The sequence below is a fragment of the Lycium ferocissimum genome, chromosome 6, assembly GCF_029784015.1.
Source record: "Lycium ferocissimum isolate CSIRO_LF1 chromosome 6, AGI_CSIRO_Lferr_CH_V1, whole genome shotgun sequence".
NCBI lineage: Eukaryota > Viridiplantae > Streptophyta > Magnoliopsida > Solanales > Solanaceae > Lycium > Lycium ferocissimum.
In genome coordinates this window covers 14,324,744-14,338,240 of record NC_081347.1, presented here as the reverse complement: position 1 = coordinate 14,338,240, position 13,497 = coordinate 14,324,744, and the positions used below count along the sequence as shown (strand labels likewise).

Below are 13,497 nucleotides of genomic sequence, written 5' to 3'. Positions count from 1 at the left end.
GTCATATGGAAGAAAGTTAAATCAAAGTTGGCTGCTAATTGCTGCCAAAAAGAAGTTTGATGCAGAGTAAGTATATTTTAATATGTTTTTAGCTGTTAATTAACTACTCTTATATTTTAATTGTTTCAAGTTTGACCAGCCACTTGCATCCACGCTCAATAATTGATGTTTGTTCCTCCATCCCCCACAAAAAAAAAGAAAAGAAAAAAAAAACAGGATATGAATATTACTTTTGATCGTAATCATTCTACACAAAACAATAATTTCCAATTTGAATTAATATTAACTGGATTTGTATTCATTGTTTGTACACATCCCCTAGAAACTAAATTAACTTCATGTCATTGTCCGTCACTATATATAGAGTATTAAATAGTGGTAGCGGTAGTATAATTGGTTTGTTTGGAGTGGGAGACCTGAAAAGCATCTTTCTGTACAATCATTTGATTTTATAGGAGAAAGTCAAATCAAAATTGGCTGCTAATTGCTGCCAGAAATAAGTTTGAGCAGAGTTTGTTATGAATGGGCCTGAACCAGTATTTGTAAATGGGCTGGTGGAATGGGATCCAGGGTGATAAATAGTGCCTTGTGGGAGCAATTGGGGTTATGCGAACCTCTCATCTCAAGAAATCTAAGCTTGTCATCCCCATTCTTTGTTTACTGTTTCATTTCTTAGTTTTCCAATTGTAATTTCCTATTTCAGTTTGTTAAATACAATCATCTTCCCTATTGTTGAGTATTTGTAGTAGTGTTTACTACAGAATAAAGTATATTTTAGTTTAGTTTCTTCTTTTTGGATTAAGTAAAACTATAACATCAAATGCCGATTGACATTAGCAACTACAGCATTATTCATTGTTCGTACACATTCCCCAGAAAATTTAAAATTCATTTGGATGGCCAAGGAACTCCCTATTTTATGGCCCCGTTGAGTATTAAATAGGAGTAGTAAAATTGGTTTGGAAGCATCTTTCTATATAATCATTTGACTTTGTATTATTCCATCAGAATAATGATCAGACATTTTACATTGTGCCTCACATAACAAACACAATGTGTTCTTCTAATTTTTTTCTCCATTTGCTGTTCTCAGTGTCATTTGCCTTTTGTGTTTTCTGTCATTTTTATTCATCCTCTGCCTTTACGAACGCCCATATGCTGCCTCCGATTTTTTTTTTTTGTTTGTTTTTTTTGTTTTCCTTCTTTAGACTATCAATGCATATAAACGCTATTAGTTTTGGTTTTTGGTTCTTGCCTTCGCTCTGCAACTCTTGCTGATGAGTTTGAACTTCTTTTTTCTTTTGACCTTCTTCTTGGCCTATCTTGATTCATGGATGTGCATGGTGTTATGGCTGTCCTTTTTTTTGTGAATATCCTTATACAAAGTGCCAGGTGTTTGGAAAAAATGTCACTGTAAAAAATTCAGACCTTGTTCGCACTGTTGAGGACTGGAAATCTAAGTTTTATATACCTTTAAGTTCTTCTGATTTTCACTTTCAAGTTACTTTAGTATCCTCACAACACACAGAATATAGTATAGATGTAATTGATAAAGAATTAATTGTGAATGTAAAAAAAAGTTTCGATATATTACCTTGATACGTCGACCCTTTCACATCACAAAATGCTACGACAGGTTTTGTATCTATCAGTTTTTGTAGTATTTCCCCATCTTTTTCGGCTAGCTCACCCCACAAGGTCACAGTTCTACGATCATACCTAAAAATATCAATTAGATTATGTATTAGTTGCAGGAAATGAGCAGACATTCTTATATGCTTGGAGCTACAAAAACACAATCACTAATAGTAGTTGGTTATTTCTTTCAAACTGGTTTATATGCTTGGAGCTACAAAAACACAATCACTAATAGGATACTTAAAGACTAGTATCAATTGGATTATGTATTAATTGCAGGAAATAAGCAAACATTCTTATATGGTTGGAGCTACAAAAACACAATCACTAATAGTAGTTGGTTATTTCTTTCAAACTGGTTTATATGCTTGGAGGTACAAAAACACAATCGCTAATAGGATACTTAAAGAGTCTCTGAGTCCTAAGTTTTAGCAGAGAGATCCAAGGCTTGTATTGCTGATTCAGCTTGTGGTTAGCACTTAGCAACTTGTTTTGCTGATTCAGCTATGAAGTGCTAAGCACGGGCCCAACGTGTATTTTTCCGATGTGCTTAGCACGGGTGATTCACCACTAGTGCTAAGCAAATTTGCAAATCTTTCTTTATCTATGGTGGGTTTTAACGAGCAACAGTGAATGCAGTCTAGAAAATTAGATTCTTTTACATCTGCTTATAATGGTTATTAGTTTTCAAATCAAATTATTCTTTCTAGAAATATGATGCTCTTTCTTTATTAAATTTTGTTGACATTTTATTTTTTGATTTGTAGGGAGTTTTTTTACTTGAGAATGTGGGTCTTCCATGAAGGATTAGATAAGATTGTAATGATTAGAGATGTTTAAGCCCTTCCTGGGATGAAGACAGATTTCGTTTTACTCCACTTCTTTGGTTCAGAATAAGCTCCCTATACCCACAACTTTGTTAGAAACTGGGAATTAAAATCGACATGCTTTTTGTTAGGAATCTTGAATTTTTTTATTTTTTTTTTGGGGATTCTTGAGTGATAAATGACCCTGTGTCGTCTGTCCTATCTCCTTCATAAACAATATAAGTACTTTTCTATGAAAGAAAATGGAAGTAGACGAGGTTTTTTATTTAATTTGGTCACGATCTCGCCTGTGAAGATACATCTTGAACTTCTTTGCTAGGTTTTCCCAATACACCTCAAAAATACTAATAAGTATTGAATGCAATTGATTTTTTTGCCAGAGTAGTGTTTTACTCATTTGAGTTAATAAATGGGAAGGACGAAGACAATGAATCATAATGTTCCAAGAAAATTAGCTCTCGCAAGAATTGCTTATTTTGGTTTGTATAATTTTCATTAAATTTCATTTGTTTGTTTTGAATCTTCTGGCTGCATTGTATGGATGATTGTTTGGTTTCTCATTTTTGCTCGAGTAGGTATGAATGATTTTGTCAGCACCATATTGAATTTTGAATTTTCTGCTTGCTTTATTTCAGCTTTCAGTCCGTGTTGTTATTGGTAAGTGTCGCTCTTTTGCTGCCTTTAGTTAGCTTCTTTGCATTGAAATGTTGAGTTTCCAAAGTATATAGTGCTCTTTTTGCTGGTAGTACATCAAGATGTGTTTGATCATCTTGGATATGCTTATCTCTCTATTTTTTTTATTTTTGTATAGAAATTGTATGTTTTATGTTTATTGGCGTTGTTTCTACCGGTGATATGTCCCAAAAACAGGCATGCTGATTTCCACATTATACTCGCTCTTCTAATATAGTAAAAAAAAAATTGTATGTATTATGTTTATTAGAGTTGTTTCTACCTTTGACATGTTCCCATAAATTGAGCTTGTATCACTGTATGACCATACTAAATAGTACTACTTATTAAACTTGTGAAGACATGTTTTTACTTTTCCTGATGAGGGAAGTGGATAAATTAGTTTTCTATGAATAGTTTCTGCCTTTCTGCAAAGCTGAATTCTGTGTTAACATAAATGAGTAATCTGACAAAGATTGAATATAGGCTTTCAATAGAATACATATGATAGCTTTCTTCATTTAATGCAGTGTTTCTTTCTGCCAATTCCATTTGTTTCCTCCTTTTTTTTTTTTATACTTCAAGTTAGGCTCTTTAGTTTAAAGATAATGTGGAATACTGCTGGTATATATTAGAATAGTGGCCATATTTTCACTGCATGTTTGAGTATTTACATATGCTATATTAGAGCAATAGATGACTATTTCCTCTATTTTTCTTACTTCAAGCTAGGCTTTTTAGTTTAAAGATAATGTGGAATACTGCTGGTTTAGAAAGAATAGTGGCCATATTTTCACTGCATGTTTTGAGTATTTACATATGCTATATTAGAGCTCTAGATGACTATTCTCTAATTTGAGTTTCTTCTTTCAAGGAAGAAGTACATGTTTTTCTTGAAAGGGTCTGAACTGAGGGAAAAATTACAAAAAATATGTATATTGCCAAGAGGCAAAGTTCAGCATACGATAGCTTATGTTTAGTCCAGATTTATTTATGTGATAAACGAGAGAAATAGAAGGTGCTTTGAAGGTAGAACAACTCCAGTTAACATTACAACTCCAGTTAACATCTGAAATATATCCTCTATTTGGTGTAAATCTTGGAATACGAATAACATAGATCAAACTCTAGATTTCAGTAGCTTTCTCAACGGCTATAAGCATCAGTATGCTTTAGCTTGAGTTGTCTATCTATGTGCGATTATTTTGTTTAAAGATCAAAGTGATTGAAACAACAGAAAGTTATTTTTGTTGGTGGATTAAGTGTCTATAGTCTTTTGAGAGTTGAAACTTCAAAATTGAGTTTTTTGTTTGTTAATCTTAGGTTTAGTAAACCTTTGTTTCACAATTTATTTTTGGTTGGATTGGATGTTTCTTCAACTAAGTGATTGTACTTGGAGCCTTAAGATCTCTGTTAATAAGCATTTTATGTTTGTTCTCGCTAACAGTGTTCTGAATATGAGTCTGAATTTGGGAATGGGGTTCGACTACCAGAGGATGTTACGAGATGCATTCCTGTATTGAAGAGCACTAGAGAGGAGTTTTCATAGTGTTGTCATGACTAATAATGGTGAAGCAGTTGGTGGGTGGAACAAATAGGGGCAATTTAGTATTTAATACTACATACATTGTAAGCCCTGATTTTTCATCTGTAAACCTTGAATGCTGGCTCTACGGAAACATTCTTTGATGCTGATGAAACAATTCTTCAAGGATAAAACCTCTGGTGTAACTAGCCAAACAACATAGTCAAGGCAAACTTGCTCAATATTGAACACGAGGTATATTCAAATTTATGAAGGTACTTGCTACTCCTGATGCTTTATTACTATGTGAATTTTTGATATATGAACCTATGTTTTAGTTTTAAAATTAAATTATAACAGGTTGGTTAGTATTCGAATAACTGTCGGATGAGTGATATGTTTTTAATTTGGTCAGCTCTAAAACAAGCTTTAAATGTGGGATTCTCCTTAGGAAAGGAGTGTAGTAATGTTTTAGCTTGGAAGTTAGTAGGCTGATTTATGTAATAGTATATGTTTTCTCTTCAATTTTATTGCATATTGGAACACTTCCAATTTTACTGTTTTCTCGGCTTATTGTTGTACATGGCCTCAGGTGCATTAGTTTTGAAATATTGCTTCCAATTTTATGTTTGCCATAGAACACACTGTGCCGCAAATCCTTCTTTTTAATATATCCATAGCTTTGGAAATGCTTCTTCTGGGGCTGCTTGGTGAGCGTTAATTGCCCCCAGCAACATCTACCTTAATAACGGTTAATCATTATAGTAAGAAAAAGCATCATTAAAAGGATTTCTTCCCCATGCAAGTAAAACAAAAATTATGCTGCTGTGTGTTCCCCTCATAGTGCTTTTACGAGCTAAAGCCTTGAGAAAGATTTTAATCTCAATTATACACAAAATAACAAGCAGTTTAAGGAAGTAAAACAGTACATGAATACACTTCCTCATTTTTCTTTTCCAGCTTTCATTCTCCTATTGGATGTAGTATCTTCTCTGTAGATATTTGCCTCCTCTTGTCATTTAATTACATTTAACATGCTTATATGACTTTGTAGGAGCACTTCTTCCTGGAGAAATAGTAGCAGCCAGTACTGCAATGCAATATGTTCGCTCAGCATCAGTAAGATGAAATACATTTTTGTGCTCATTTCCTCATATATCCTTCCCTTTAGTATTTCTTGAAATAATTTATCCTTGTAAATGTGAAGATTAGAAAATATCTTGTCTAATTTACTTGATCGACGTTTCTATTAGGTATGGTTCTTGCCTTTTACCATCATAAATGTTCAACGCAGCTCTGCTGGCCATGATTAAGCTATATTGGGGCGGCCGCTTTTTTTCTTTATCTGCATACTTGTCTTTCTGGAAAGGAGAAGGCAGCAAAACACATAGAAAATGTGTTTTCATCCTAAATATGATTATCCAGCACAAAGAACTAGTTGACGACAACGAATTTCGAATACTTGCATCATTGATTTGGGATTTTTTTTGGGTATTTATAACTTCTTATTGTACATTCTATTGTACAAACGTACTTTGATGTTCAAAAAATAAAGAGTTCGAGAAGATCTTTGATAATTTCATAAAGTTTTGCTTTCCACTGTTTTTTATAGTAATGCACCTTTCACACTCCGAAAAATGAAAATATCAGTTGAAGTACAATATAAGTCACCTTCGTCACTAGGCTTCCTCTACTGAAGCAGGCTGCACTCCGTTGACATGCCAGCTTGCTGAGCTCGGGGTTATTTTTGGGATTCTGTAATTTTAGTGCTTTAAGAGTGTTGTACTATATTGCAGCTTGAGTATATTTTTTCATCGTTTTACAAGAAAGCAGTTCCGTTTCAATTTAATTACTTTCTGTACCAGCTGAAAGTTATAGTACTGTGGGCACCAACTTAAGTTCCCATTTCAGACTTACAAGTTTAGTTTTCCTGCACTTGAGGCCCCCAATATATTTTCCAACTTCATCAGCATTTGTTACTTAGGTTTTCTCTTACCTTGCTTGTTTTAAATATTGAACACGAGGTATATTCAAATTTATGAAGGTACTTGCTACTACTGATGCTTTATTACTATGTGAATTTTTGATATATGTACCCATGTTTTAGTTAAAATTAAATTATAACAGGTTGGTTAGTATCCGACTAACTGTCGGATGAGTGATATGTTTTAAATTTGGTCAGCTCTAAATCAAGCTTTAAAAGTGGGATTCTCCTAAGGAAAGCAGTGTAGTAATGTTTTAGCTTGAAAGTTAGTAGGCTGATTTATGTAATAGTATATGTTTTCTCTTCAGTTTTATTGCATATTGGAACACTTTCAACTTTACTGTTTTCTCAGACTTATTGTTGTTCCAGGACTAAACGTGAAGGATGACGTCTGATGAGTAGTCACATGGATTTTATACTGGGGGCGCAGAGACACCGCCTCCAAAAGTGAAGCTATGTGTTGGTGCTCTTCCGTCAGGAAAATGGCGTTCCTGCTGTAAACGCGGACTTACTTTCAACTTTAACTTCTACCTCTATGTAAACCGAACTTATGTAGTTCAATATACGAGTTGTGGAAAGTGTTGTGTCCTGCTAGAGGTGATGGTGTCCGTATAACATGTATTGTCTACAATTGTTCTTATAACTTAGACCAACATCATTAGACTCAAAGATGTGATCTATGTTATTGGGCCCCGTTATCTAGTGTATCTAAAAAGAAGCACAATGGCTAAACTGAAGCAATCAAAGGGACACAGGTTGAACCTAGTCAAATAATTATATAATCTACTCGATAAGTATAGGTAAGCCAAATGGGCAAAATTGAAGTACACAAAGGGTTTTCGGATTCTATTCTTGGAGTAACTGTAGTGGGCGTAAAAGACAATCAAAAAAAGCTTGAGGCTATTGTACCAATACCAAAAATAAATAAATAATAAAGAAAAGGTTAAAAAAGAAGATGTAAGAATATAAAGTAGTACTTTAATTTGTTGCTAATGGTGATATTATCTCATATGCGAATAGAAGAAATAGCACATGATTTGGGGGGTTTGTTAAAACACATTTTATTAGGTTAAGCCTTGTGTTATCATCTTAGGCATCGTGGAAAATTATTTATTTTCCTAGAAAATAAATAAAACATCACTTATATTTAATAAGTTTTTTTCCTAAAAAATCTGCTACCTAGATTTTTTTTTTAAATTTTTTTTTTTATCACACCGTGTATCTTTTTGCCAATTCTCCAATGATTTGGATTTTAGAAAAGGTCATGCCCGGCAAAAGAGCATTCATTGGCATTGCACCGTACGCAAAAATCTTTAAACGTTACACTAAGCTCCCACTATGTGTGGGATCCGAGAAAGGGCCGAAACACAAGGGCCTTTTGTACGCTTTCTACAAGAGGCTCCAAATGGATACATAACTTTCAATAAATGACATCACTAGTTTTAGTTCTACTATAAGTTTATTATAGGATAACTCGAACGTACATCGTTAATCGTTGTTTTTCCTCCATACCGGGCCCCTAAGGGGTGTTTGTATGTAACACCCTATTGAATCACACAGGCCAAAAAGCAACAGATTAATGTTGAATGACAATAAGTTTTTCTTTGATGTCCCTGTCAATCCATACACGAAAATGTTCAGCGACTGTTTCCGTACACACTGACGTATCTTTAGTTCCACATGGAAGTACTATAAAATCCTTGCCTTAGGTGTTGAAGAAAAGGAAAAGCCTAAGGCTATATTACATTTAAAAAAATGTAAGTTCTATAATCACAAGATTGTTTTTTAACTCTTTATGGACAATTCAGAGAATCATTTTTACTTTCGACTAATCAAGAATTTGATCCTCGAGCTCAGGAAAATTTTCGTCTGTCTATGGTATCATACTATCAGTTCAAGACTACAGTATGTTATTTAATGAACTCGCTGAGGCTAACACTGTCTCCGATGCTAACAGGTCGCAAAATGGGAAGTCCAAGATCAAATGGTCCCAAAGAGTCTTCCTGCAAGAAAACATGGGAAAGAAATAGGTTAAGTTCTCCTGTGATCAAGAAGAAAAACTTCAGGTGGCACAAGATAAGTGAAAAGGCGGAAAGTACCCATTTGATGCCCTTTAGCCCAAGGCTGCTGTCTTCATCAAAAACACCCCGTGAACGAGAAAAGAAAGTTGTCTTTGGTTGCTCTGATGATTGATCTTGTGCGATCACACTTTGAGTTGAGCGCTGTAACAACATCAGAATGTAAGGAACCGTCAATCCTCCCATGAGAATACACGAAGTCATGTCACAGTGAAGCAGGAAACAAGATCAGGAAGCTCCACACTGAGCTCTTATCCTTATATGGAAGCAGTATTATCAAAACCCAAAAACTAATGATGGTTTGAAACTGAAAAATAATAATCTGAAAACGAGAAAAGACTACAGAGCAGACAAACCTCCGCAGCACTAGAGGACGATGGAATTCTGAAAGATTTTGAGCTTGTATACTCGTGACCGTTGCCAGAACCAGCTGGTCCACACGAAGTTGTTGCATTTTCATTTCCTGATGAAATTTTACGCACTGGAAATGCATGACATGTCTCTTCAGCATCCAAGATAGATGAGTGCAATTCATGAGATGATGACTTTGAAATTTCAGGGCGTGAATTCATGCGTGCAGCAACAAACGCATCAAGTGAGTCAGGTTGTGAGCTTGGTTTGTCCTCACTTCTTTGGTCATGATTTTTCACTTTCTCCAGCAGGGACGCCTCAGACAGCAATCCTCCAATGCTCAAGTTAGTGAGATTAAAATCCCATGAAAATTTTGACTCAATGTGTGGCCCACACTTTGACGTTTCCTTCAAACCAGTTGTTCCTTTTGAATCTAAATTGAAATCACTAATCTTTTCCCGAGAAGATGCTTCAGAAAGGAAGCCTCCTTTGCTAAAATAGGAACTAAATGTAGGTGGCTGCAATTCCACTCTGTTCTCTTGGTTCATTTCAGTAGATGTCTTACCCTGCAAAGACACTTCAGACAGCAAACCTCCTATACTAATATCAGAAACTGACTGGATTGGCTGCAAATCCAATTTATTTTCTGTCTTGCTGATCTTTCCTTGCAAAGATGCCTCAGAAAACAATCCTCCAATGCTTAAGTTGGTCAAAATATCATCCCATGGATTGTCTGTCTTTGAAGGGACATTTTGCTTTCTTACTTCATCAACCTAGAAAGGAGTATCAACTATCAGGGGCTGAATTTTAAGATGTGTATAGCCATTTCTGCTAGTAAAAGAACACATCTACGTCCATTGAGAGGAGTCACCTCTACGGACTAAAACAATAGTTAGACCAGTCCTAGAACACATCAAATATAATCACAGAAGGTACGGTAGTCGTTAACAACTGATCTTAGCACCTCATATGCAGTAAGGGAAACACACCCTCCAGGAAGGTACGGTAGTCGTTAACAACTGATCTTAGCACCTCATATACCCTCCAGGTTTTGTGGCAATAAGTTTGGCAGGCAATTTTAACAATTGATTTATCCATAATCCTATAAAGAGACCATGTAATGAGGTACATCTAATGCATTGGGCTCTCATTTATGAATTAATTAAAGCTTTTGCAACTGGCAACTCTAGCAGTATCAGTATTACTGCCAGAGTTCCCCACAATCACAGAATATAAGGGGCAGCATTATTTTTCAATCTGTAAAACTTTTCAGCATAAGTTCCTAACTTAAGCAAACTGAAATCAGCAAAATCATAAATGGTTTCAAATAGAATGACTGAGAAGATTTACAGAACAAGAGATTAAGCGAAGGAACCAGACAGGCAAAATTACTTACCATATGATCAACCTGTATGTTTGAAGCCATCTTCTGATTCTCAATTACAATTTCATGCTCATTTTTGCAGATTGGTTTACTAAGCTCTTCATTTTTCAACTTAGCTCCCTTCACTTTGTCATTTGCTATGTCCATTGCATCAGCAAAGATTCTCTTAATACCCCTCGATTGTGCATGCATACCAGAGGCTGGGGAGATATCAGGTACCTCAAAAGCCTTGAGCTTAAGATCAGAAAGACAGCCATACCTAGAAAATTTGAGACAAATTAAAACCTTCTGATTGAAGAGCTATATGCTAAAAAATGAAATCAGACCAGTCTAAAACCTTAAGCGAAAAATGGCAGGACTTTCTATTGCTGCATACACTTCTCCTGCAGAAATGTTGGTATCTTTTGAGCTCCATCGTTTCTGTGATGCTATGTTTTCTGTATTAGTATCATAGGGGAATAGAAGGAGCTCCCCTAACCCCAAACTCGACGAACTCCACTTTGTATAAAGGTGCTTAATCACCGACGATATCTTCTTCTGAGCACTTAAAGTGAGTTCCTGGAACGGATTGCAGCCATCCTACCAGAAATACCAAAACCATCAAGAGTTATTCCTGGTGCATTTTATGCAGAGTTCTATTCATTTAATGCATCATTTCCTAGTTATACCTTCTCCAATCTCTGTCGGGTACTTTTATTTATTGGAAAAAGCTGTAGCTTAATCTTCTTACAAGAATCAAGCTGTTGACTCCCTGCTGCAGCATCTCCTTTTGTTACAGGGGAATTAGTCGTCCTTCCTGGAAGCTTTTGACAAGATACCTTCGAAGCTTGTAAGGGCAAAATCCCATTATTTTGCCCAGCTGAAAGATTTCTACATTCCCCTGAGAAGTTCACAAGAAAAGTCATATCCCAGTTGAGAGAAAAGCCAAACAAAAGTAGAAATCAATCAGAACACTCAACGTACAGCTAACCAATCTCCTGGATCATGCAAGTAGAAACTTAAATTTGGAAAGAAACAACTGTCTACAAATTTGTGTCAGGTGCCTAACCTGCTGCATTCAGATTCTGCCGACTAATCCTACGTGTTGCTTTCTTTGATGCAACATTCTCCTTGTCACTGTATTTTTCATGAACCCCACCTATCTTTCTCTTCATCGATCGGCTAGATTTCATGGCAGCTTGCTCTGCTGCAAAAGAAATTTAATGACTGATTATTTCCATTTACTTTTTACTTCAGAAATTTCATTCATTTGATTCAACAAATCTTTTCTCTATATTACATGTCATTATCAAATCTTTAGCAACAGCAGACTTGAAAAGTTCAGTTATTATAGAAGCATCAAATAGTTAAATCAATATCTACTTCTCGTAATGTCGATCACTCCAAAAATATAAGGAACAGAAAAAGTCAAATGGTAAGCAATGAGTAATCAGCCTCTTAAGTGTCACTGCCAGCCAGTCTAGCAATGCTTCCTCTCATCTGGTTTTCCAAAGACAAACTGTAGCAATAGGTAAAACAAAAGTCACAAATAGTTCCTTGAGCGACAAAAGAAACAATAGCATAAATAAGGTAAGATAAATATTCTTCATTGACCTTAAGCCCCAAACTTGCAAATTAAGCATATTCTTCCTATCATTTTTTATCTCAGCAGCAAAGTTCTCATAACCCAAATACTTTCGCCACTAAAATGCAGAAAACTAGCCGAGTATTAAACAATATGCCATGAATCAATTTTGATCTCTGTATCTAGAACACTTTCAAGCCCCTTAATATTTTCACTAAAGCTTCTTAATTTAGAAGATTGAACTAAATCGTCAAATTGCAAAGAGAGAATGATCTAGTGAATCTCCTGAAAAGCCAACTTCCATGAACTCGGCCTTCCATGGCCCTATGTTCAAGTACCTCTTCTTCTACTCAAGCCTTGGCAAAGCGTTTTTTATCTTATTTGTATCCTAACGAATTGAAAAGGACTTCTTAATAATGCACCATATAGCACACCCTTTTTATGATGTCCATGCCAGCTTTCGCCTACCTTGACTAATTCATCCCATCATCACATGTACCGGGTAAATCTGTATCTACCAAGGCTTGAACAGATGGGACGAAATCACCTAGTGTTTTTGCATCCGTTCATGGTTCTCAACTTACTTCGTTGACCACTAGGACACACCTTGGGTGCCTATTGCACTTCTCCTCATTGAAATATTCTTGCTTTCAGTTTCCTCAACAATTCTCCCGTTTCCTTTTTAGAGCTACGCATCACAAACTGTTAAATGTTGCTCTTAAAAAGAGTTCCTTTCATAACTGCCTTAACATCAACTAGGTTAAACTCGAAATATTCTCTGCCCCCTATTTGACATCTGGAATCCATTCACCATTACTATCTAAGACGTTGTACAGTGCAGAAGCAAAATTTAACTCAGCTCAGTACAAATTTCACATCTTTTTTGATAAGGTAAGGTTTTAGTTAATCTTGATACTGTAATTTCACATCTTATACATCATAAAGTCGAGGTTTAAACTTAAATTGAAGGTCAGTAAAGCATCGAGTTTTTTTTTTTAAACTTCCCCATCAATTGTCAAGGGTGACGGAAGAGGGTAAGCTTGGGCAGATTGAAGTTAACGTACTTCACAAACTGTTTCCTGAGCCCCTAATTCAAGATGAATCCTGAACCATGTCTGTCTTTGTTTCCCGCTTTAGCACAGATTTCCGGCTTAGTTAAAATACCAAATTCAGTAGAAAGAGAGACGATTGATTAACAATTACTCTCATCGTCCTAATTTACATGATAATCTTTCTATTTCAGAACGTCATATTTCACAGATTTCAAGATTCCAAATTGATTTAACCATTCAAAATTTGAAATTTGATGTGATATTCTTCTCTATTGATTTAACAATTACTTTGTGGGATTTCACTAGGTATTCTTCTCTATCAAACTAACTTGTCAACCACTGTTAGATGTAAGTTAGTTTCAGGAAGAGTATTAATTCTCACTAGTTAAAATAAATGGCAAAGATTGAGTATTTATTCTCAC

The 13,497-nt window shown here is 35.3% G+C and overlaps 1 protein-coding gene and 1 long non-coding RNA gene across 8 annotated transcripts; one reads left to right on the top strand and one right to left on the bottom strand.

The window, feature by feature from the left end:
* The first annotated feature begins 72 nt into the window (after positions 1–72).
* On the top strand, positions 73–6,259 carry LOC132059388 (uncharacterized). 2 transcript variants are annotated; one of them, XR_009415552.1, is made up of 2 exons: positions 73–4,917; positions 5,717–6,259. It is a non-coding gene; the product is annotated as an uncharacterized LOC132059388 (long non-coding RNA). The 2 variants fall into 2 exon arrangements; XR_009415553.1 differs by having other exon boundaries at positions 73–4,937.
* Positions 6,260–8,329: 2,070 nt separating this feature from the next.
* Positions 8,330–12,855, bottom strand: LOC132059386 (TSL-kinase interacting protein 1). Of its 6 annotated transcripts, none has more exons than XM_059451985.1 (8): positions 11,739–12,855; positions 11,508–11,645; positions 11,128–11,339; positions 10,797–11,038; positions 10,472–10,718; positions 9,081–9,848; positions 8,746–8,868; positions 8,330–8,649 (listed from the first exon to the last, which is right to left on the bottom strand). In XM_059451985.1, the coding sequence occupies exons 1-8, from the start codon at positions 11,743–11,745 to the stop codon at positions 8,557–8,559; spliced, it is 1,830 nt and encodes a 609-aa protein (XP_059307968.1). In that variant the 5' UTR covers positions 11,746–12,855; the 3' UTR covers positions 8,330–8,556. The 6 variants fall into 6 exon arrangements, with proteins under 6 accessions (XP_059307968.1, XP_059307970.1, XP_059307971.1 ...); XM_059451987.1 differs by having other exon boundaries at positions 11,508–11,642; positions 11,739–12,853; XM_059451988.1 differs by having other exon boundaries at positions 11,508–11,642; positions 11,822–12,853.
* Positions 12,856–13,497: the final 642 nt, after the last annotated feature.